This window comes from Prionailurus bengalensis, chromosome X (assembly GCF_016509475.1).
Source record: "Prionailurus bengalensis isolate Pbe53 chromosome X, Fcat_Pben_1.1_paternal_pri, whole genome shotgun sequence".
NCBI classification, from domain to species: Eukaryota; Metazoa; Chordata; class Mammalia; order Carnivora; family Felidae; genus Prionailurus; species Prionailurus bengalensis.
Genome location: NC_057361.1, coordinates 101,775,754 through 101,799,639, shown reverse-complemented (window position 1 = coordinate 101,799,639; position 23,886 = coordinate 101,775,754). Strand labels below are relative to the sequence as shown.

General features: G+C 42.9%; 1 protein-coding gene across 7 annotated transcripts in view; it reads right to left on the bottom strand.

Annotated features, from left to right (window-relative positions):
- Positions 1-23,886, bottom strand: part of GRIA3 (glutamate ionotropic receptor AMPA type subunit 3) — a 265,605-nt gene that overhangs the window by 126,115 nt on the left and 115,604 nt on the right. For all 7 annotated transcript variants that reach the window (XR_006295732.1, XM_043570766.1, XM_043570765.1 and 4 more), the window contains one exon: positions 6,171-6,358. Coding sequence is in view for 6 of the 7 variants with exons in the window: in XM_043570766.1 (XP_043426701.1) it covers positions 6,171-6,358 (188 nt within the window). In the remaining variant the exon portion in view is untranslated. The remainder of the gene's footprint in view (positions 1-6,170; positions 6,359-23,886) is intronic.

Genomic DNA, 23,886 nt, shown 5'->3' with positions numbered 1-23,886 from the left:
CTGATATCTCGGAAAATCCACGAAGACACCCTTGTTGAGCGACAGTCCCTGAATACCTCATTTCCGTAAGCACAAAAACCCGCCGCTCGTGAGCAACTAGCTACGGCTACCTGTGCCAGGCGCTCTCCACATATGTTATTTCATCTTCACAACACAGGAGGATTACATGAAAGGAAGGGAGTGGAACCGTCTGTCGAGGTGAGAAAATTGAGCCTCAAAGAAAGGAAGTCCACTTTCTTCAAAGTCATGCAAAAGACAAGTAACAGAGCTAGGATTTGAAGGCACATCTATCCGATTCCCAGGCCGGTGTTTATTCACCTGTATGACAAACAAAATACTCCAAGAAGGGATGCGGACCCAGCTGTCTTAGGGGCTGGTAAGTCAGTGAAATGGTCTACAAGGAACATTGAAAGGAAGGGCTGGGACAAAGCGAGGAGAAAACCCAGGGGAAGAACTGGACGGTACCACTGTGTGCTGAGAGGAGGGTGAGGCAAGGAGCAGGCCTGAGGCTGTATAACATTTGTAATTCACTCGACCTCGGCCTAGCCATTTGCAACAGTGCTCTAATGACCCCGATCGCTCTACACACTTTGGAGTGAGCACTGTCTCCTTTGCGGTATAGCCTCATACTTTAGAAGGGCCCCTGATACCATGTATCTTGCTTAAACTGTTACCTTTAGAGACCTGACTGACTCTCTTGGATGTTTCATTTCTTAAAATGACTATCTTTGAAGTGACAGTCAGAGTTCTCGACTGAAAGGAACGCAAAGGTTTGACCTGCTTCAGGATTCTGTCCTCAAGAAGTGGTGCCTTCACATCATCCACGATGAGGTGATTTTAGCCTGAAATATTTCCAGGGGATATTGTATATTCTGCACTTTTTCCCGGGAGTAGCACGTTGCCACATATTGGTTTGGGCCCTGCTAAGTTTGCATCTGCCATCATTCAAGCGGGGGCTATGCTGAGATTTACCTTTGAATTATCGACGGAGAAAATAAGAACGTGCTAAAGACCAAAGGGCAGGGGGTGTTTAAATGTCTTTAAAGAGACAAGCTTTTAGCCATCCAATGGATGGGCAACTTAGGCAATATCCTTATCTATTCATTAAACTGAATCTATCAGGATATTTACTTGTCCACAGCCAGGATGGACTCGGAACACTTGTCCATTCTCGAAAACAATCTTAAAACTATTCTAGATTTGACTTTTCGCTACTTCGGAATGGCCTCACCTTCCTATAGCCTCCACTGGTGAGATTTTACGTGCTTCCAGTTTCCTCTCTCCTTGTACGGAGCCCTTGAATGCCGACTCTCTCTCTGGTCCTGGTGAAGCTCATTTGTGCTGGTACCGTCCTCAGGTGGGCAGAACGGTTGGTCAGTGCCCACTTTATGCTAACTCTTTCTACTTGGGGATGGTGATTAAACTGCCTCTTGGTTCTCTTTCACCAGGCTAAACAACCCCAGCTCCATTTAGCCTTTCCTCGTAGGGGCTATTTCCTAACGCCTTAATCATTTTTTGCTGCCGTTCTCTGGATCTTCTCCAGTTGCTTTGCAAGTGTTTTAAGATGTAACCTGAGGAGTAAGCCTAATCTAGGGTTTGGCTTCGGCTAAATATTTAACAAATTGCCTTAGAAATTGAGGGAGGTGGTTCAGTGTAGGGACAAGAGCACTGGACTAGGGGTCAGAAGACCTGAGTTTGTCCTTGCTTGGCCACTTACTAGGATTGAGTGGAGTGCCACATTTGGGTAAATCATCATAATGTCTCTAAGCATCAATTTATCATCTGTAAATTTGGGATGGATGCATCTGCCCTGCCTACCTCCCGTAGCGAGGCTCAAAGAAGATAATGTATGTGAAAACACATCATTTAGCATCAAAGCACTATACAAACACTATGTGTCAGACACTTTTCTAAATGCTTTGCATACATTAAGTCATTAAGGTACACTTATCATTCCCATTTTACAACAGGAAATGGAGGCACAGAGAGTTGAGTAACTTGCCTCAGGTCACACAGCTAGTCAGTGACAGAAGCCATGCAGACTGGCTCCAGAGTCCATGTTCTGAAACTCTCTGCTATGCTGCCTCTCCAAGTAAACATTAGATGTCCAACAGAGCTGTATCGGTTTATGGAACCTGACTTTCAAAAGCAGTCCACAGGTATATGCTACTGGGAAGGAGGATCTACTCCATCATGGATAAGTAAGTCCATTAGAGACAACCTTTTCTTGTTTTTTTTTTTCTTTAAATTTTTTTTTCAACGTTTATTTATTTTTGGGACAGAGAGAGACAGAGCATGAACGGGGGAGGGGCAGAGAGAGGGAGACACAGAATCGGAAACAGGCTCCAGGCTCTGAGCCATCAGCCCAGAGCCCGACGCGGGGCTCGAACTCACGGACCGCGAGATCGTGACCTGGCTGAAGTCGGACGCTTAACCGACTGCGCCACCCAGGCGCCCCTGTTTTTTTTTTTTAATTTAATGTTTTTATTTATATTTGAGAGAAACAGAGACAGTGTGTGAGTGAGGGAGGGGCAGAGAGAGGGAGACACAGAATCCGAAGCAGGCTCCAGGCTCTGAGCCATCAGCACAGAGCCCCCCCCGGGGCTCAAACCCACGACTGTGAGATTGTGACCTGAGCCAAAGTTGGATGCTTAACTGCCTGAGCCACCCAGGCACCCCAGAGAGGCAACCTTTTCAAAAGTGAGTGTTTAGACTGGTCATTGCATTAAGACAGCTGTCCACCCATGGGGAGGGCCTGATGAACACAATCCGGTTTTGGGACTGCCATGTCAGGTCAGATCAGTGGTTCATTCATCCTAGTATACCGAAATCTCCCTGTTTAGATTCACAATCTACAGTTTCTAAATATTCTCTACGAGCCCTGCCAACCTTTCATGGCTTCATTTGTTTCTAGCTCTTGTTCTATGTGAATTCTTAGAGCTATAAATTTGGAATACTTTCCTTATAGTTCAACTGTTCAGGAGAGATATTAAGGACAGATTAGTACCTAATTGAGTCTTTTTTTTTTTTTTTTTTTTTTTTGCTGCTGCAGTCTGAAAGTTTGAAAGAGTTCAAAAAAGAGCTTTGGAAAGAAATGTTACAAGAATTTTTATTCACCCTGTAAGTGAACATTCACAGGGAAAATTAGAACCTATATCATGAAATGGGGAGGTTATGCTATATAACACTGTGTTGAAGACCTGTTTATATTTGAAAAGTTGTACCATATTGAGGATTTTCCAGTCACACCCATGGGATACAGAGTATAATATGAAGTTTATGCCCAAATCAAATCTGTAGGGAATAGTGTTACAGTGATGTAACAGGCTCTTTGACCACACATAGTGGCATGAAGTATCATTTTATGGGAGATATAGAAGTTTCCTTTCATGAGGGACACCTGGGTGGCTCAGTTGGTTAAGCGTCCGACTCTTGCTTTCGGCTCGTGTCATGATCTCATGGTCATGAGACTGAGCCCCGTGTCGGGCTCTCTGCTGACAGCGTGGAGCCTGCTTGGGATTCTCGCCGTCTCTCTTTGCTCTGCCCCCGCTTCTGTACTCTCTCCCTCTCTCTCTCTCAAAATAAATAAATATAGATGAAAAAAGTTTCCTTTTATGAGAATAACCTCAAAGTTGAAGACACCTTTGGGGGATAGGGGCATCTTTTCTAAGAACTTAATACGAAGTGAATTATAAATGCTATCATTCTAGCCAGGATCTGTATATGTGAATTATGAGAAGTTTGTCGAAAGAATGGTTAGAAACCAATGAGAAAAGCGACATCTCTCTATTTTAGCATTTCATTCATTTTTACAATGTTTCCTCTAAAGAAATATCATGTCGCATTCGTTGCTTAATTTAAATAATTGGCTCAATGCGAAATCTATCTTTACATAAAAAATAAATTATGGCAAATTCATGATATCATCAGAAAGAGGCTTGAGCCGAGAGCCACCATCTTAAACCTTTGCAGAAACACGTGCTCTGATCATCTTATCATGTGGCTGCCGGCACTTGTTTTTTGCCTCTTCGTGGAAGCATAGCAAAATCACAACAGAAGTGACTTAAATGTGCTTGTGCGATATTCACGCATTCATCCGTCCATCCACCTATCCGTCCAACACTGTATGGCGGGTACTCTACCGGACACTGGAGATACGACTGTGAACAAGACAAACATGGCCCCTACCTCATAGTACTTAGGGCCTGATAGAAATCCCTTAAATGGCAGGAAAACAATCATGAGTTGATGGTTCTATAACGAGTCTTTGAAAGAGGGGGGAAAAATAAGTGAAAGGAGCTCTTTAGCCTTACCTGGCTATTGCCAAAACGTTTCTTTGAACAATGTTCCCTAAAAAATTGTACAGGAAGCATTTTGAGGGATACCGTGAATGTGCAGACCGAGGAAAGGAAGATAGAAAGTGATGCATGAAAAGAGAGAATGGGGTTTTTCAATAATGTTGGTGTAGTTTGCAGTACTAACGACTATTATTTTCTATGGCAGTGTATGTCTTTTGAAGCAATTATACCAACCATGTGAGGTAGAGCAAATTTTATTGTCCCCATCATGGAGATGAGAAAACTGAGGCATTGGTATTTTAATTGCCCAAGATCCCCAGAGCTACATAAAATTCGGAGTTCACCCACTGAGTTTTCTATGGCATCATGCCGAAGAATCCCAGACTCCAGGGTAAGATTCTACAAAACCCAGAAGACTTCATGGAATGCAAGATATTCAAGAAGCCAAAGTTCCTAATACAACAGAAGGAAAACAAAGTACAACCAGGGGGATGTTCCTGTGCTTTAGGCTATTAAGTAGGTCACCCACTAAAAGGCTATTTTGGTATAAATTTTAGAGGGCGTGTAGTGCATGCACCAACATCACTGACCTGATTCTTTGCTTTCAAGATCTAAGAAAATCAAAGGCTTTTTTTTTTTTTTTGAAGGGGGGGTGGATCATTTGGGTAGCTCAAGAAAATGTTAGTTGGGAAATCTGATTTAGCCAGGCTATGCTCTAGATTTCCTGTGAGCTGTGATTCACTAGAGGTGATGCCGTTCTTAGGAAGGGGACAGCTTTGTGGCTTTGTATCTCTACGATGCAGGGTCAGCGATTTCTCTCTTCCTTCCTCTCTTTCTTTCTCCCTCTCTCCCTCCCTTTCTCCCTCCTTCTTCCCCCTCCTCTTCCCTTCCTTATTTTTTTTTTTTGCATTCTCTTCTTATGGGGGCATATCTGACAAATTGTTAATATTTAATTTGCTATAAAACTGCTTTCCCAGGCCATGGCTGCTCACTCTAATTTCAATCTCCGAAGCTATTTTGGCCCCCAGGTACGCTGGGATCGAATTAGAATGGAAATGTTTCCCCTACAGTTTTGTTTATGGCAACATAGGCGCTTTGTTATTAACTGGAAAATTGAGACTTCCGAGGAAAATAATACACTTACATCACGTTTCACTTGGACTCTTTACTCCAAACAGAGTATCCATATGGCTTACGGTGAAACATTTCTTCTAATATTTTTCAGTCTTAAGTTTAAATACCCGAGCTTTGTCACGTATGCATTTTGGCCCACTGAGTGGTATTTTCCCCTCAGTCTAAGTCTTTTTCAACTCGTTCACATTTTAAAAACCATAAACACTTTCCCCCCCTGTCACATGCCATCCTACTTCCACAATGGTCTACACATTCTCTCTGCCTCTCTCTGGAACCAGAGGGATATTCTGCAAAAAATATCCACAAATTCGAATCCAGGGATTGCTGTCTTGACACTCTGCAACGAGGCCCCTGAAACAAAACCCTACCCTTCTGCCCTGCCTAATCCCTGTCCGTCCCCTGCAGGGAGGAAGGCATGGAAAAAGAAGGGGATTACTTTGAAGCAGTCAGCTGTCCATGAAACAGAGGTGTAGAAGGGTGTGTTTATCTGATAGGTAGCATTAAATTGCAGAGACTTCCAGATTAATCATGGTATGCAATTTTCAACAGCTTAGATTTGCTTTTCTTTTCTTTTTTCCCCCTGCAGCCACTGGGGAGGAAAAAAAGAGATTAGAGAGACTATCAAAAACTGTTGGCAAATCTAGTCCGTTGGCTACTTAATTTATTAGCAGAGACGGGAACTGCCTGAGGTTGATGATTTAACATGTCGGCTGGGGGTGGAATAAATCTCCAACGTACCTGTTCCAAAATTGTGTTAATCCTTTCGACTTCACAGTCAATCAAGTATCGCTTTTCCTGCCTCCTGTCCATTTCTTCAATGATGCGCCTGAATTCTTGGACGTCCTTTATGTTTCCCACAGACCTTGCTGTCACTTGCCAGTTGTTTTGCACGGCTGCTTCCATGATCGCTTGGAGAATGGAAAATCCTGAAAGAAGGAAGAACAGTTACGATGATGTTTTTCTTTTTTAAAAATCTTCCTGTAGGTATTAAAGGTTCTACTGAGTTTCTATTACAGTCCATTGGGTCCCTTTGAATCATATCCACTGTGGAAAGCAGGCTTACTCATAATCCCAGCTTTACCCATCCACACAGTTGGCATGTCTATCTTGCTTTAAAAGAAGAATCTAGGGGCGCCTGGGTGGCTCAGTCGGTTAAGTGTCCGCGGTCAGCTCAGGTCATGATCTCACAGCTCGTGAGTTTGAGCCCCACGTCGGGCTCTGTGCTGACCGCTCAGAGCCTGGAGCCTGCTTTGGATTCTGTGTCTACCTCTCTCTCTGCCCCTCCCCCACTTGCACTCTGTCTCTCTTTCTCTCTCAAAAATAAATAAACATTAAAAAATTAAAAAAAAAAGAAGATTCTACGACTTGTGGGCACCATGCTGGGCATTTATCGAGGCCAGACTTGAGCAATCACAGCTGAATTATAGTACCTAACTGTTTTTATTGACGTGCATGATCAAACTATCTATGGCCTGAATGCCAAAGCTTTTTCCTTGTTTCTGACCTCAATGTTTCCTGTTGCAGCTCATGTCTTTCATCTTCCACTAAACATTCTCTGGAATGAGAAATAGCTTCAGTAGGGAGGCGCCTGGGCGGCTCAGTCGGTTAAGCATCCAACTCTTGATTTTGGCTCAGGTCATGATCTCACGGTTTGTGTTAATGAGCCCTGCATTGGGTTCTGACCTGATAGCACAGGGCCTGCTTGGGATTCTCTCTCTGTCCCTCCCCTGCTCATGTTCTCTCTCTCTCTTTCTCTCTCTCGAAAATAAACAAATAAACTTACAAAAAAAGAAATAGCTTCGGTAGAGATAGAACCTTATTATAATATGGCTGATTCTTACATGGATATCACTATCCAACAAGATAAATTATGTCTCTCAAGTAAAATAACTCTAAGAAAACCTGACAAAGACAGTCTGTAACAAAGATATCATACTGGTCCTTTGATCACAGTTTTATGAAAAAGTTCAATCATGTTAAGTCTTCCTGAGTTCTTCCCCTTTCTTAATGAAATTTACCAGGGATTCTTGGTTCCTTTTTAGTTAATTTACATCTGACAGCTATTACTACTAACACCCTGGATCTAGGCTGAATGGGAAAGACGGAAAAGATGTGATGCTAAGTTCTGGGTAACCCTGTAGGAGGTAGCGTTTGAGAAGTTGGGAGGAGAGGTGTATCTTAAAGTGGGAGCCACAGAACAGCACAGGGTTTTCCATGTTCTGGTCTTTTAGAAAACCGACATCTCTAACACGATATCATGACTATTTTTGCTTCTGGGAGGAATTCATAATCTGAGTGTAATTTCGTCAAGTACAGACATCATTTTACTTGGATATGGTCAAAAGCAGCTCCCTTATTCCCATAAATTTAAATTGTTTTCCATTTCTATTTAGGTAATAACTAACGGAAATGGGTAATGGGAATGGTTTGCAAAGCCAGAACGATCTATGGCATGACAATTTGGCCACTGGAGCAGTAGAGAACGGAAGCTCTCGGTGCCCTTTGAACACATTCCAGGGCTTGTCCGATAGTGTAAGCAAGCTACGGTTGGGAATCTTCGTCACTGCACCAGAGAAAATGGTATTGACATTTGGAGAGCACGCTTCAGGGAGATGGCAGCAGTGACTCAGCCGGTCATTATGACTCCTTTGTGTGCTGGGTGTATGCAGGAAGAAGATCACAAATGAGACCCAAGCACTTGGTAATTTCCAAATGAGCAATTTCAGCACAGGAGCTCAAAATTACAGATCAGAGTAAATTACCATTGCTTTAAATGTTAATTCTTACTCTTTTTAAACCAACCACGCATATTTATTTTTCAGATTTACATTTTCGTGTGGGTTTTCTGTGTGCTCTCCGCTTCAGTGGGAGTTGAGGGCACATGGCGGGCCAAGGCATGGGATTAAGAAATAAACAGGAAGAAGGAGATGAAAGTATTTGAAAATCTTTCTTAAGTACTGTACAATCAGGTACTATTTTGAATCCTACTAATTAAGAATTTATGAAATTTGGCAAGGACTAGGTTGAATTTTACTTCTGTACGATTTACGAAGAAAGTATTGGCTAAATAATTAATAATGGAAAGGAAATTACATCAGGGAGTCTCTGATATGTTTAAACTTTTTCAAAGACCCTTTAGCAAAAGACAAGGAATTTCCGTGTATTGAGTCAAAATCTACATTCTTAAAATTTCTTTTTTTTTTTTCAACGTTTATTTATTTTTGGGACAGAGAGAGACAGAGCATGAACAGGGGAGGGGCAGAGAGAGAGGGAGACACAGAATCGGAAACAGGCTCCAGGCTCGGAGCCATCAGCCCAGAGCCTGACGCGGGGCTCGAACTCACGGACCGCGAGATCGTGACCTGGCTGAAGTTGGACACTTAACCGACTGCGCCACCCAGGCACCCCAACATTCTTAAAATTTCTATTGGCTGATCCTATTCGGCCACTTGGGGTGACACAGATAGGTTTAGTCCCTTTTCCATGTGACGGTCCATATTTATTAAAGACAATTAACACATCTCCCCTTACTTTTCTTTTCTTCAGGCTGAAGATGTCCCAATCCGACAGCATTTACTTTTATGACATGATGATAGGTTCCCTTCCTGTTGCGTCTCTCTCTCTTATGGATATTTGTCAATATTTTATTGATCCTGTTAAATCAGATGTGATCTGACCAGTGTGGATGACAATGGGATTACTGGCCGCTCTGATATGGGCTGCTATTTTAGCAGCCTAGGATGGCTAATATTTGTAAATAGCCACATTATATTGTTCACTGATATCAAGCTGGGATTCAACTAAAGCATGTCGCTTCTCTCCATAATGACTTTGCTACGTAATGACTCAGCATCCAGGCCTCAACATTCATTCCATTCCAACCTGCTTTGATCTCCCTTTCTTTAATCCCTCACCTCATACCAGTCTGTATTTCTCCCCTATGTTCACATTCACTCAAATCTGGAAGATGGTTTTGCACCTTTATTCAGTATTCTCATTGTTACCTGCTCAAGGCAAATAGACCTGTATGTCTCATTTGCCCCTACCTATAGACCTTTGTGAATGATTCTCTTCCCCTATGAAGCTTCCCTTACTGACTTCTCATTCATTTCTCCAGAGAGGAGTAGACCGGAATGCGAGGGTAATCAGTTACAAACAATAAAGAAGCCGACTGGAAGAACTGTATGACCGATGTTTAAAAATTCCAAATAAAACTGGATAAATAAATTATAGTACAGATACCCGGAATGCTATGCTGCTGTCCAATCTCTATATAATAAAAGATTTATGCAATATTTTTTTTCATATAGAAAAAAGCTGAAAATAGCACTTAGAGTGTAATTCTTTTTTTTATTAAAAAAAACCCAGGGGTGCCTGGGTGCCTCAGTTGGTTGAGCGTCCGACTTTGGCTCAGGTCACGATCTCGCGGTCGACAAGTTTGAGCCCCGCGTTGGGCTCTGTGCTGATGGCTCAGGGCCTGGAACCTGCTTCGGATTCTGTGTTTCCCTCTCTCTCTGCTCCTCCCCTGCTCATGCTCTGTCTCCCTCTGTCTCAAAAATAATATAACCATTAAGAGTTTTTTTAAAAAACCCATATATTTGTATATGTATAGAAAGAAATGCGAAAAATTGGCAATAGTTATCGCTGAGGTATAGGATGACAGAGAACCTCTACATGAACGGCCACTTATTTATGTTAATGTTCAACTGTTTCACAAGAAGCAGTATTATTTTCAGTAAGTACAAAAACAATAAAGATTAAAAAATATGACTCAACGCTGTCCTCTCAGAGGATAAGCTCCTGGAAGACGCGGATGACAGTCGAGTGTAGCTCTGCACGCGGTCCACTGCCACAAATAAGAGGCCTCTTCATAAACACCGATTTTATAGATCTTTTATACTTTTGTTCTTTGAATCATGTGAGTGTCTTACCTACTCAAAAATTAAATAAAGCCACTGATTTTTTAATGAGCTGGAGGCCGGGGCCTCCTGGGCTATGAGCCTTGCTCCCGTTTTCTGAGGAAGTCAGAACCGTGGCTTCACACTGCAGAATCTTCCACCGTCGCAGAGTTTCCCCGTGTCAGCTCGAGCATGTGGCTGTGTACCGGAGAGCCCTGGGGGACGGTGCTCACCTCAGTTCCGTACGCGTCCGTGAGTAATCCCCCAAAAAGCTTTTATTTGTTTTTGTACCTAATTTATTATAGTTTGGCTGTTCCCTGTTGCAGCTGCCCAAAGAGAGTAGATATGAGTTTGCGGGAGGAAAAAAAAAAAAGAAAGAAAGAAAAGAGAAGTCTGTCTCTGGAGGCAGAGCAAAAGCAGGCGTTGGTGCTTGTAGGAGGTGAGGTGCTTAACAAAGCCTTGGCTTCGTAAAAATAAGCCTGCTGTTTTAGCAGCTTTAGAATTGTCCTCCACTCTGTGTGAGCTTTTGCAAGCCCAACTTTGTTAATACTGAAAGCGACTTTCGTTTGAGCAGCAAATTCTCTCGATTCTGGACCACTGTTGCTGTCCCCCTTCTTTCTCTTCCTCATTTGTAAAGACTGGGCGTGACCACATAGGTGACTGGGCGAATGCTGGGTTGTCATCTGAGTTCAACCAGGAAAATGTAGGAGCATGACAGCAGAGGGGAGGCAAGGTGATGGTGGATGGAGAACCGGGCCACGGCTAATGACAACCCAATCCTGGTTGTTGGGCTATTCTTGCTAAACAAGGAAGCCACTGTGGTAAAGGCTAGTGGGGCTGCTGTGCTGTACCACCCAGATCCCCCTTCACACCATAGGGCCTATTCCTTTAGTTTCTGGGAAGGTTGTTGGCTGAGGAGAGCTTCCCGGCTTCAGGTCCTGCTCCCTCCGCAGAGCGGCCTGCATCCAATGACTGCTCATTACAGGATATAAAGGCACAACCCCTTTAACCCAAATGGGATAACGCTCAAGGGCCATACCAACTTCAGAGCTCCCTGAAGGGTAGGCTGAGGCCTTGTTAGGACTGCACTACCACCCATCTGCTCCTTCTGCTCAACCCTGCTTCCTCCTTTTTCTCCCCCCCCCCCCCCAGTGTCGGTAGTGAAGCCACACCCCAAGAAACTTTAGCATGCTGATCTCCACCTCAGAATCTGCTCCCAGGAATTCAGTCTGAGACTATTGGGTTGATCTCATGACAGGGGGGCAGCAGACACACGAGTCTCTCAAATCTACAACTGTCAAAATCATTTTCACAGGGGGAAAGAAGGTCAGGATTTTGTTCACTATACAAACGAAATGAAACACTGCTCCATGCCGAACAAATTTGGTACTTGATCTAAAAACAGAAGAATGACAAACTTGCCTGTCCTGTGTCCCATTGTCTCAGCATTCTGTCCTTTTCCAGGCGCCAGTGTAAGAACGGCTCGTGGCTTAATGTCTTACCCCTCCAGCTAACACAGCTGCATTTTAGCAGTGGCCTTCACACAAGCAAATTTGGAAGGAAAGGAAAAGGACTGTTGAGCATCACCTTGGGGGCTGCCCATTCCATGAGGTCATTCGCATGATGACTCTGAAAGGTGGTGATGTGCTTAGTGGGCTTCAGACTGTGACATTTAACACACGAATAGCTGGTAGCTGGTGGGTATCTTAGAGGCCAGTGGGGGGTGGTGTCAGGTCCATCCTGCCTATGTTACCCAACTGAATTCAACTGAGGAAAGTGTTACTCTGTTTTTCTGCATCTTTACTTACCTCTGTGGCTCTCCACTCTGGCTGCACATTACAATCACCTTGGGAGCTTTACAAAATGGCTGTCCAAGCTTCACCCTGGACCAATTAAATCACAAGTGGTTCCTGGGCTTTTCTTTATTTTATTTTAAATTCCCTGGGTGATTCTCACATACAGCCAGGGTTGAGAGCCGTTGACCTATTCTAATAGCGACCCAACACAATGAGGAATGTGGAAGTGGGTTTCTTTTCTTAGGTGTCCTTCATGACTGGAAGAAAGGTTCTGGGTGAGAAAAGTATGATCCAAGAAGGGATATTACCATCCAGAAATAAGCAACCAAAGGCACAGAGTCAAGATGGGAAGACTCAGGCCAGGGTTACGAATCGCATATTCCTGTGGTAAATGAGGAATCTGCGAACACTGAGTATGTGGGAAGCAGACCCTAATGTATTCAGAACACTTTATGAATGTTTTTCTTCTTCTGGGGTAGCATCTGGGTTTTTCTTTCTAAGTATAAAATTAATATGTGTTCATTTTGGACATTTGAGAAGACACAAAAAATGTAAAAAAAAAATATGAGTATGGGTGACTCTTGTTCCTCAGGGATAACCACTGTTAACATTTGATATTTCTTTCTATTTTATTTTATATAAACATAAAATAAATGCTCTTTTTTTTTAGTAAAACAGATTGTACTATTTGTGTACTTGTCTTTAAAAAGCTAACATTATAAGGGCGGCTGGGTGGCTCAGTCGGTTAAGTGTCCAACTCTTGATCTTGGCTCAGGTCTTGATTTCTTGGTTCGTGAGATCGAGCCCAGCATCAGGCTCTGCACTGATAGCGCGGGCCAGCTTGGGATTTTCTCTCTCTGCCCCTCCCCCACTCATACTCTCTCCCACCTCTCAAAATAAATAAATAAATAAACTTAAAAAGACTAACATGATATCTTGAACATTGTCTTATGTTAGTCAATGTTTTCAAACATGGCTTTAATGGCTACATAATATTCCATCCCTTAGACATATTTAATTTTATTTAAACATTCCCCAGTATGAAAATTTCGATGGTTTCTTGTCACTCCCTACTACGAATAATGCTGTGATGACAGCATTCATACAGCATCTCTGCTTATTTCCAGAGGATAAATGTCTAGAAGTAGGAATATCAGGCCAAACAGTTATGGACATTTTTAAGGCTTTTGATACATATTGCCAAATTGTCATTCAGAAAGGTTGTACCACTTTATGTCCCCATCAGCAGAATATGAGATTACTCGTCTCTCTTCACTTTTGTTAGCATTGAATAATACATGTGCCCATTTGATAAAGGGGTATAAAAAGATTCTCTTTCTTTTTAGCATTTCTTTGACTGTTAGTAAAGTTAATGACTTTTAAAACTTTTTGTGTCCATGTTTATTCCTTATTTTGAGAATTTCCCATTTATTTCCTTTGTTCAGATTCCTACTGTGATATTAATGGCTTTCCTTTTCTTTCTTTTTGTTATTTTTTTAAAGTAGGCTCCATGCCCAACGTGGGGCTCGAACCCACAACCATGAGATAAAGAGTAGCATGCTCTACCAACTGAGCCAGCTAGGTGCCCCAATGGCTTTCTTATTCATTTACAAGAGTCTTACTATATTAACGATAAGTGTCTGTAACATATGTCACATATATTTTAATTCAGTTTATTTGACATTTAATGTTTCCTGTGACACATTTTAATTAACAGAAGTTTAATATTTTATGCAATTAATATTCTTGTACATCAAAAAATTATGTGGGGTGCCTGGGTGGCTCAGTCAGTTAAGCGACCGACTCTTGATTTTGGCTCAAGTCATGATCTCACGGTTTCGTGAGTTCAAGCCCCATGTTGGGCGCTATGTGCTGACTGTGAGGAGACTGCTTGGGATTCTCTCTCTCTCCCTCTCTCTCTGTCCCTCCCCCGCTCATCTCTTTCCCCTCTCAAAAATAAATAAATAAACTTAAAAAATTATGTGAGATGAAAGGAGGCAAATGACAATTTCTCTTCTGCTCTTATTCCTGTGCTCACCTGGGCTTTCAACCCGAAACTTAGGTGAACCACTCTCTTCGTTTCTTACATCTTTGGTCTCCATGGAATTTCAGATAAAATTATCTTGTATATTGTGGCAAAGTAAGTGAGTGGGGGAAGCTACATATGGTACATGAAGGTGGTTTCTGAGATACAAGTGGAGAGCAGAAAAATAGAGTCAGAGGAAAGAGAGAGATGATAAGCCCAATTCAGTTATTTTGAGTTATATTTGGTCATATCTAAGAAATCTGATATTCAAAAATATGAGCTCAACTCCAACACTCCAGGGTATGTTTATTCATATTACAAATGTACTTTTCTTTAAAAAGAATTCATGGAAAGATTCCTATAGTACATCTGAATCCACGTTTTGTTGTTTATTGTTGTTTGTTTTTGTTTTAATTTGACTGAAACACATTTGGTGTCCACCAAAATCAATATATTGATTGTCTAAATTTGAGATGCTAATGCAGAAACTCTTCTGTGTATGAGGAGCTCGAGATGGAAAGATCAAGAATCCCTCTGTGTTTGCATATGGATGTCAGTCTGTGGATTTTAGAGAACAGGATAAAAACAAATATTCACCCACGCCCGGCCCAATTTACCCTTAGCGAATTAAGATTTCCCTGAGGTCTTCATTCCTCATAACTGTGTTTGTTTAAGTTTCCCTTTAATTAAAAGCTGACCCTCAGCAAATCTTCTCTTCCTTGCACCTGCATTATTAGGATGGGACCTTAGCTAATTTGGGAGTCTGTGAACAGAAGGTCCCCCTCCTCCCCATGTCTCAGTTCCATATCCCTTTCTTCTTTCCCCATCTAGATCTTCTCTCCAAATCAAACCCTTTACTCATACTAGACTGCCCATGGCAGATTAAAGCTTAATGGTGACCCCCTCCACGGAGAATTGATGTTTTCAATCAGAATCAAAGACTGAACGTAAAGGGGCAAACTCTAATGGAGAAATTGTAGACAATAGTAAGTAGGAGGTATTGTTTGGCTGCCTGAAGGATTCCTGACACTCAAATATCCCGGTCGAGGTGGTAACTACTGACCGACTACTTGTCAAGTTTCGAGTTGGTTCTGACACTGGTGGTGCATGTAATTCTGCCTTTCCATCTTTCTTTTGTGTCCCGAACTTTGTCTCCCTGCTGGCGAATCACATAGCTCTATTCTCATCATAAGCTGAGAAAGCATGCCCAAATAGATACGTCAGTGTTGGGTGAACGTAAACTTGGTTTGCATTGTCAGCTGAGAGGAAATTTGAAAGACCATCTGGAGTAGATTTGCTTAACGTCTGGAGAAAGCAGAACAGGCAAGCCTTCTGATCCTCAACCACACAAAGTCTGATATAAAAAAAATAATACAGAAACAAAAGCAAAAATTTTTAAAAAATGGGAATATATCAAACTAAAAAGCTTCTACACAGTGAAAGAAACCATCATCAAGATGAAAAGGCACCCTACTGAATAGAAAATTTTTGCAAATCATATATCCAACAAGGGATTCGTATCCAAAATATATAAAGAACCCTTACAACTCACCATCAACAAAAATAAACAACCCAATTAAAAAATGAGCAGAGGATCTGAATAGACATGTTTTTCAAAGAAGAAATACAAATGGCCAACAGGTGCATGAAAAGATGTTCAGCATCGAATTGTTAGGGAAATGCAAACTGAAACCTCACCCTCTTAGAATGGCTCAATAAGATATCACCTTGCACTGGTTAGAATGGCTAGTATCAAAAAGACAAGAAATAAGTGTTGGAGTGGATGTGGAGGTAAAGGAACCCTTGTGCACTGCTGGTGGAACTGTAAATTGGTGCAGCCACCAATGGAGATTCCTCAAAAAATTAAAAATAGAAATACCGTATGAGCTAGTCATTCCACTTCTGGATATTTATCTGGAAAATATAAAAAGGCTGATTCAAAAAGATACATGCACTCCTATGGTCACTGCATCATTATTTATAATATCCAAGAAATGGAAACAACCTAAATGTCCATCAGTGGATGAATGGATAAAACATACACACACACACACACACACACACACACACACAAAGGCTTTCCTTTGTACACAGTAGTTTATAGCTTACATTGTGGCCTGTGCCTAGGGAGAAGTAAGGTGGATTGACCCAGGTGGGACTTAAGCTCAGAAAATATGTGCTTGCATTCTATTAAGAAAAGATTTCTTATCAGGAGAGTGCTTATCTGGAAACATTCTTTGGCATTCTTAATTTTGAGAAAGCAAGGCTAAGCCAAACCTCTTAACATTTCTGAGATTTGAGGGTCAGGTATGGGTGCTGGCTACCAGTAATAAGGAAAGGGGGTAGAAAATGAAGGCAGATTTATGTCAAAGATGAAAGGGGTCTGGATGTGATTGCAAAGGACTGAGGCCTATTCTGCCTGCAAGTGCAGAGATTTCTTGATCCTGATACTATTGGAAGGCTGTCAAAGGTAATATTAAGGGCAAGCTTTCGCCTAGAGGATACAGAGGGGCTAGAGATACAGTCCTAAGGACAACGGCGAGCATGCTTTTCCCTTGAGGGAAAAAAGTTCCCTTTGACAATCCTGTGGTCTAAAAACTGCTTTGGAAACACTGCAAGTGAGGTGTGCAAACTTACAAGGTAAATAAGTATTTTCACATGCCCTCTCGTGCTAAAAAGAGAAACACACACATAAAAACATCACGAAGATCAACTCGTTTGGATTAGTTGTTTTCTTTCCATTGAGTTTTTCCAATGGGGATATGACAGTGGATTTAACAGTGTGAAGAAGGGTTACAGGCTAATGTTTCATCTTGTGCAGGCCTTGGGCTCCAGGAAGAGTGGCTGAATCTCGCCTGAACTGTAGAGAAGTTAGGTTGTCTGAGATGGCCAGGATTCTCCTAAGTCTCTTAGCATTCTCAAATATTAGAGCCAGAATTTAGTGACAGCCCCAATCTCTTCCTTGTACAAATAGGAAACTGAAGTCCAGAGGGAGAAAATGGTTTTTCCAGTGGTGGATCCCAACTTGACCATGACCACAACCCTTTTCATGTTTTAACTTTCAATATTAATGTGAAGTGATGTTTCTGTTGCATTTTTCTGGATAAAGATTCATTTTGGTATTGAGTAAAAGTTAATATTCAACAGGAAGGATGCCTAGGTGGCTGAATTAAGCATCTGACTCTTGATTTTGGTTCAGGTCATGATCTCATGGTTTGTGAGTTCATGCCCCAAATCTGGCTCCATGCTGATTATGTGGAGCTTGCTTGGGATTCTCTCTCTCTCTCTCTCTCTCTCTCTCTCTCTCCTCTCCCTCTCTCTCTGTTGCTCCCCCACTCATGCTATCTCTATCAAAGTAAGTAAATAAACTTGAAACCCAACAGGAAAATCATTGTGGATATTCCTTGTAACTTTGCCTACAAGACTTCTGTGGCTTCCTTAAAGTCTCTGTTCCTCTTTTCTTCAATGCCTTTGCAGGGGGAAGCCAGAAATTCCACAAGTACGTTTGTGTATTAGAGCATAACTTCCTCCTCAGATCTAGCTGGGTCTCCCTCCCCTTTGGTACTGGGGCCCATTTTAATCTACACAGGCTTTGAAACTCATGGCTTGATTCACCTTGCCTAATCACACCATCCTCATGCAGGCACAGCCATCTCCAGATTCTCCCATCTCTAGTGGTTTACTCTGGCTGCCCCTCAACACCTAGAAAAGCCCCATTTCCATCATATAAACTGCTCATTCATTAAAACTCAGCTCAACACATATCTCATCAAACAGATCACCTGACTGAGACAGCAGGGGAAATCAGGGTTCTAAGCTCTCACACCCATCTACTATTAGCTTGAGAATCTTAGACTACAGACGGTGATGACTATCTCTCAGGGGTTATGGTTGAATGCCACCTTTAAGTCATTGTTGGAATAATAGATATTTTCATAGTTTCACGTATAAATATTTTACTCTCATTCCTCAGATTTTATTTCATGTTTAAAAATTTTTTAACGTTTATTCATTTTTGAGAGTCAGAGACAGAGCGTGAGTAGGGGAGGGGCAGAGAGAGGGAGACACAGAATCCGAAGCAGGCTCCAGGCTCCGAGCTGTCAGCACAGAGCCCGACGCGGGGCTCAAACCCAAGAACCGTGAGATCATGACCTGAGCCAAAGTCGGATGCTTAACCGACTGAGCCACCCAGGCACCCTCATTCCTCAGATTTTAAATTGAACTGCTTTTACTTTCCCTGTAAAGTATGGGATAGGAGTATAAATTCACATTTACCGAATGCCTACTTTGGGGTGGGCAGTGTGGTAAGCATTTCTATACATTATTACATCTAATCATCCCAACAACGCTCAGCATAGGTAGTTCTTCCCAATTACCAGATGAGATTGGGCCTCGGAGAGGTACGCGTTTACAAATAAATGCACATAACTAGTAAACTTTGGAGCTGAGACTGACACCCGGGTTTGACTTCCAAGCTCAAACTGTCCTTTCTCTTCATCAGTGGCTGAAATTACTCCAATATGTGCAGTAGTTCAGGGAATATGGAGTCATACGTTGTTTATGTATTTCTCCATGACAGCGAGGGCTTTAGAACACATTGTTGTATAACTACCTGAAGACACCCTGGAATTTTTCAGGCCCACTAGGCTACTTACTGTGCCATCAACTGTAAGTGAATGCTTAACAGAAACACAGCCGGGGTTCTCTGGATAATGGCATATCGCTCATCAGTTAATCGCCACCTTTGGAGTTGAGTTGGAGTTACTAGACTTGGGTGCGTTTTATCATGGCTCTTCTTTCTCACACTGTCTCAGATGCCCCCAGCCTCCAAAGCAGCTGTTTTTTCCTGACTTCCCTATTTCTGTCAAATTTCCTAGTTAGCAAATCTGAGCATTATCTTTGGCTCTTCCATTGCCCTGAGCAAACATGGAGTCAAATTAATTCATCCTTTCTGTGTCTTTGCCTTTCTTTACATTCCCATGATGGCCAGCTATTGTGAAGTTATTACTGGTAGTTGCTTGGGCTGTGGCAACAGTTCTTCCCCTTCCAGCCAAGCTGTTCGCTAAGACTGGCTTTCACGTTCTCATTCTTTTGATTGTGGAACAGCCATGCTCATTTTCAAAAATCTTCAAATGTTTTTCTTTGCTCCTAGGATAAATTTCAGAGGAGGTATTATACATGTCTCTACTTCCCTGCAATCTAGGATTTTCCTTCTAAGAAAGTCGTGAGAGGTTCATTAAACTGGGTGAACTTGTGGCTGTTCCTTTCCCATTCTGGGACTCAGTTTCTTCAATATTCTATTTTGAGGGGTCCCTTAAGGACTATATAAATAGGTACTGTCAGACAGAATTTGGAGAGTGGATCAAGAACATTCTGTTCTGGGGCGCCTGGGTGGCTCAGTCGGTGGAGCATCCAACTCTTGATTTTGGCTCAGGTCATGATCCCGGGTTTGTAAGACCAAGTCCCACATCAAACTCCACACTGAGCGTGGAGCCTGCTTAAGATTCTCTCTCCTTCTGCCCCTCTCCCCTGCTTGCGTTCTCTTTCTCTCAAATAATAATAATAAAAAGGATCATTCTATTTTGCTAATAGGCAAATGGAGGCTAGGACTTAGAGAAAAGGAAAGATAATCTGAAAGAGGGACAGTGAGAAAACATCTTTATAAAAATTTCTGTTCACTTACCCTCATTGTTCCTAATGAGTGTTTCACTTAGAAATGAACACTGTCACTCAAGCTGTGGGTGTGAAGTTAAGAGGTGCAAACAAAGCCAGCCCCACCATTAGGCCCAGCCTCTCGTGCCACAAATGGCACGTATTACTAAGAAGGTTGGCTGGCCAGCATGGAGGAAAAAGTATAGACCTGTGGACTAGAGGGAGGCTAATTGTCCCTAGCAACCATCAAAGTCATGGCCTTGGCTTCATTTAGCCAGGGGACCTACCAAGCTGAGCTAATGAGTCGCAAATGACAACCACATGGCTATGACCGAATTTAGGAGTGCTTCAGCAAGCTAGAATCTGGAAGGCTTACGGAGGGAGAACCCTGAATCACTTACAGTTAAGATGCCGACTCTAGTGATGGACTGCTGGGAAACTGCACTGGCTAGGAATTTATTTGAATAAAATGAATCTAATTAGGAACCATGTAGCTAGTCATCATAATGATTGGGTTAGAGGAGGGACTAGTCAACCATGCCCAAAAAGCTTCTGTGCTCACTGAGGCAAAGTGCTCAGTGACAGAACTTAACAAAATGGCTAAGTGAGTTCCTCTTGGCTGCAAATTTGAGCCCAGTGGCCAGTGTATTAGGTCTCTATGTGTCATTTTGAAGGAGAGGTGGAGTTGTAGGGTCCCATGCGGATGAAAGTATTTATTAAATCCTCCAGGAGAGGCAAGCAACTGGCATAGGGGGGCAGGGCCAGTGGACAAGAGGAAAACAGTTAATGGTGAATATTTCTTTGGCTTGGAGACCCTACCAGAGCCAGCAATGGGTCAGTCCAGCAAGACCTGTTCCCAAGCGGCTACCGGGGAGTATAGGTTTGGGACCATTTGGGATCCTCAAATAAGCCTACTTTTAAAACCATCTTAAATTTGCCAGTGTGTTTTAAAACATTGCTTGACAAGCCCCTTAGGCCATAAAACATGTTTATATTTTGGATCAAAACCACATAATCACAATGCTCTGGAATCTTCTTAGGGAAATCTTCCCATCTGCAGTGTTTAGCTCTGCAAATATCAGTGTAATAGAGCATCCCCTAAACCAAATACAATGTTCTTCAAGGTTTATTTTGAGTAAAGAACCTAATCAGCAGCGATGCTAAAGAGGAAAGGATTCAGGAATTAGTTTAGGAAAGAAACAAGGCAGTGAATTTCTCCAGCAAATTTATGTTTTGACAACTCCAGGAGTTATACACCTTGTGCTTTAGAGGAGAAGTGGGCTTGCTCTGTCCAGCCCAGTATCAATGAAGTAATGACATCTGGGGCCTCCTCAAGGGGTACATTGCTCTCCACTGAGGAACTAAATGGTGCAAAAGGCATATTTCCCATAAACTCGAAGCTGTGGCAACTGCCCAGCTTAGCGGGCCCCACTTGGAGAGAAGATTGTTTTTTTCAGCATGAAATAAGTGGATTGTGCCTTGGATGATGTAGCTGCTTCCGTTGTCTTAGCCACTGATGCAGATCACAGCATGAGTGATGTGGCAGCAGCAGCCATCCGGAGCCACTGTGAAAGGAGATGCAATAAATGGAGTGGTTGGACCCAAAATGAGTTTGGCCTGCATGATTGGCTTCAGGAAGCAGGGCAGGTGCCCAGAAAGGCTTATTCACGTAACCCAGGTCCCAAGAATGATAGTCTATGCCAAGGTCCACATTTGCCACGCCCTCTGCACAGCTCTGGTTACACTAAAGTGTTGTTTTAGCCTTCATATGAAAGGATGCTATCGTGAACTGCCAAGAAGAGAGGTCACTATCTCTTACTCCAAGCGGTGCAGTTGGGTTAAACTCATTCAGAAGATGGTATATGTTCTCGCTGCGTAAAGTACGGCCCCTAGATCAGCATATCAATGATAGAAGGCCCTAAACATGCTGTACTGACATCTTTGCTACTTCAAGTATGGTTCATGGACCAGTTCTTGGCATCACCAAGGCTGCTTGTTAAAAATGCAGACTCTCGGGCCCCACCCCAGACTTAAATGAATTAGAATCTGCCTTTTGACAAGCTCCCCAGGTGATCTGTAAGCACAGCAGAATGTAAGAAGCACTAGTCTGGTCATTATTATATATCTACTGAGAACCGCACTTTGGCTGATTAACACAGATGGGTGATTCAGAAGGAAGGACAGCCTAGGCTTTGGTAGAGGTTATGGGTGGGAAGTGTAGGGCTAGGAGGGGACCAGAGCACGAACTGGCAAAGGCTGGAGGGTGACTCAATTGTTCAACCTAGGCCCAGGACAAGTCTCTTGACATTTATGCCGATGGCTCTATGATATACTGAGTAGCAAGTCAGGGTCTTCATCTACGGGGGATATTTCAAGGTTCCAACCAAGGTAGACCCGGGGAAAATCTTAGCATTACCAGGCTGGAAAGAACTCTTTACTACTCAGTCCAAATGGGCAGCCTAACCTCATCTATTACTCTGTCATCTTGCCTTTCCCATCAGCCATGGAGGCTCACAACAGGCTGCAGCCAGAGAGCTCTGGGCAGAAAGACTATAGAACACAGTGGCTTCCCTCACAGGCGTGAAGGGCTGCATGTAGGGGAGACCTTGGACTGAGTCGTGTAGTAACGAGGAACAAAAGACCCAGAGGACTATACCCAGGGCTATCTGCCTAGGCAGCACGGAAGCTGTAGATACTTGATGAGGAACTCTCGAAGCCGCTCAGAGGTGAGGTATGGGGAATTAACGCTACTAGATGGAGAACTGCAGCGTTGTTCCCCCTCAGTTGTGTCTCTGTCCTATGTGATAATGCTGCTATTGGATTCCAGTTTAGGAAATGCTCCTGAAGTTTTGCCTCCAGTGGTTGTTGCCAAAGAACAAATTCCATAAATCCCACATCAAATGCCACCCACTTGAAGGCATCCGTTTTTGGTCTCCTTGAACCCACCACAAAGTCCAGGCAACAATACAAAGAGATATGCTACCTACTATGAGCAATCCCCACAGCCCTGATTCAAACTTAGTCAGCCAGTTCTATGGAGCTCGGCAAAATTTGATAGCTGATGGGATGTTTACGTTGATGAAAACTCTGAAAGCAGTCCTAAAGGCATCCCAAGGTTGTTTCCAGGGTGAGGATGCTAGGAGGACTTTGTCCTGACTTTGCCTTGATGGCAGCTGCTTGGAGATGAAAGGCTTGTAAATGGTTTCCTGTCCCTAGAGCCCGACAGTCCCCTGTGCCATTTTAATTTAAGCTTTCTGGATTGGAATAGAATGAACGAGCAGGGGAGGTTAATTATCCTAATTAGAAAAGAAGTGAAGTTATGGCCCTTCTAGGTCAGGCATTTGGACAAACCTCCCCCCTGGCTCCGAGCTTTGGGCATTAGCTCCTCACTTGAAAGCCAAAGGACACACAAAGCATCCTCCCCAGCCTTCTGCCAAAGTCCCTGGAGAAAGACACAGGAGAATTCTTTTCAGGAAATCGTGTGTGATCAGCCTGTGTCCCAGGGCCAGAGAGAGGGTTATCTGGAGGTGGCAGATATGTGGGTGCGGCTGGGTGAGCACAGGGGTGTGGGTCCACCCCAGGGCCTCGCAGCTCTGGAGAGCCAAGCAAGCTCAATGTAACTTGCTTGGAGTGTGGTCATCTCAAAAGATACGCATCTTTCCCCGAGCCTCTTGATATCCTAGCTTCGGTCGGCCAAGGATGTTGGGATCTCTCTGACAGGCAAATTCCTCTGGTACTCTGCTGCTACTTCTTGGATCAGTATTTTGTTGTTGGATTTATTGAGTCCCAAATGCAATACCTCCTCTTCCTCCACTCTCTCAAGCACCAGCTATTCTTTGAATAGAGCAACCCTGCTTCCAATACAGAACATGCTTTAGATGATGTGTGTGAACTTTCTTAGCACAGTGTCTGACACACAGTAGGTGCTCACTAAATGTTAGTTTACTCCTTTCCTTCCTACTAGAGAAGAGTGTGTCTGGTACACAGTCTTAATCGTCACTCGTTCTGTTCTCTGAGCCTTGTACTTGATGTATGATGTGATAGCGATTTGTGATCTGGTGACATAAAGGGAAGCATAAAGC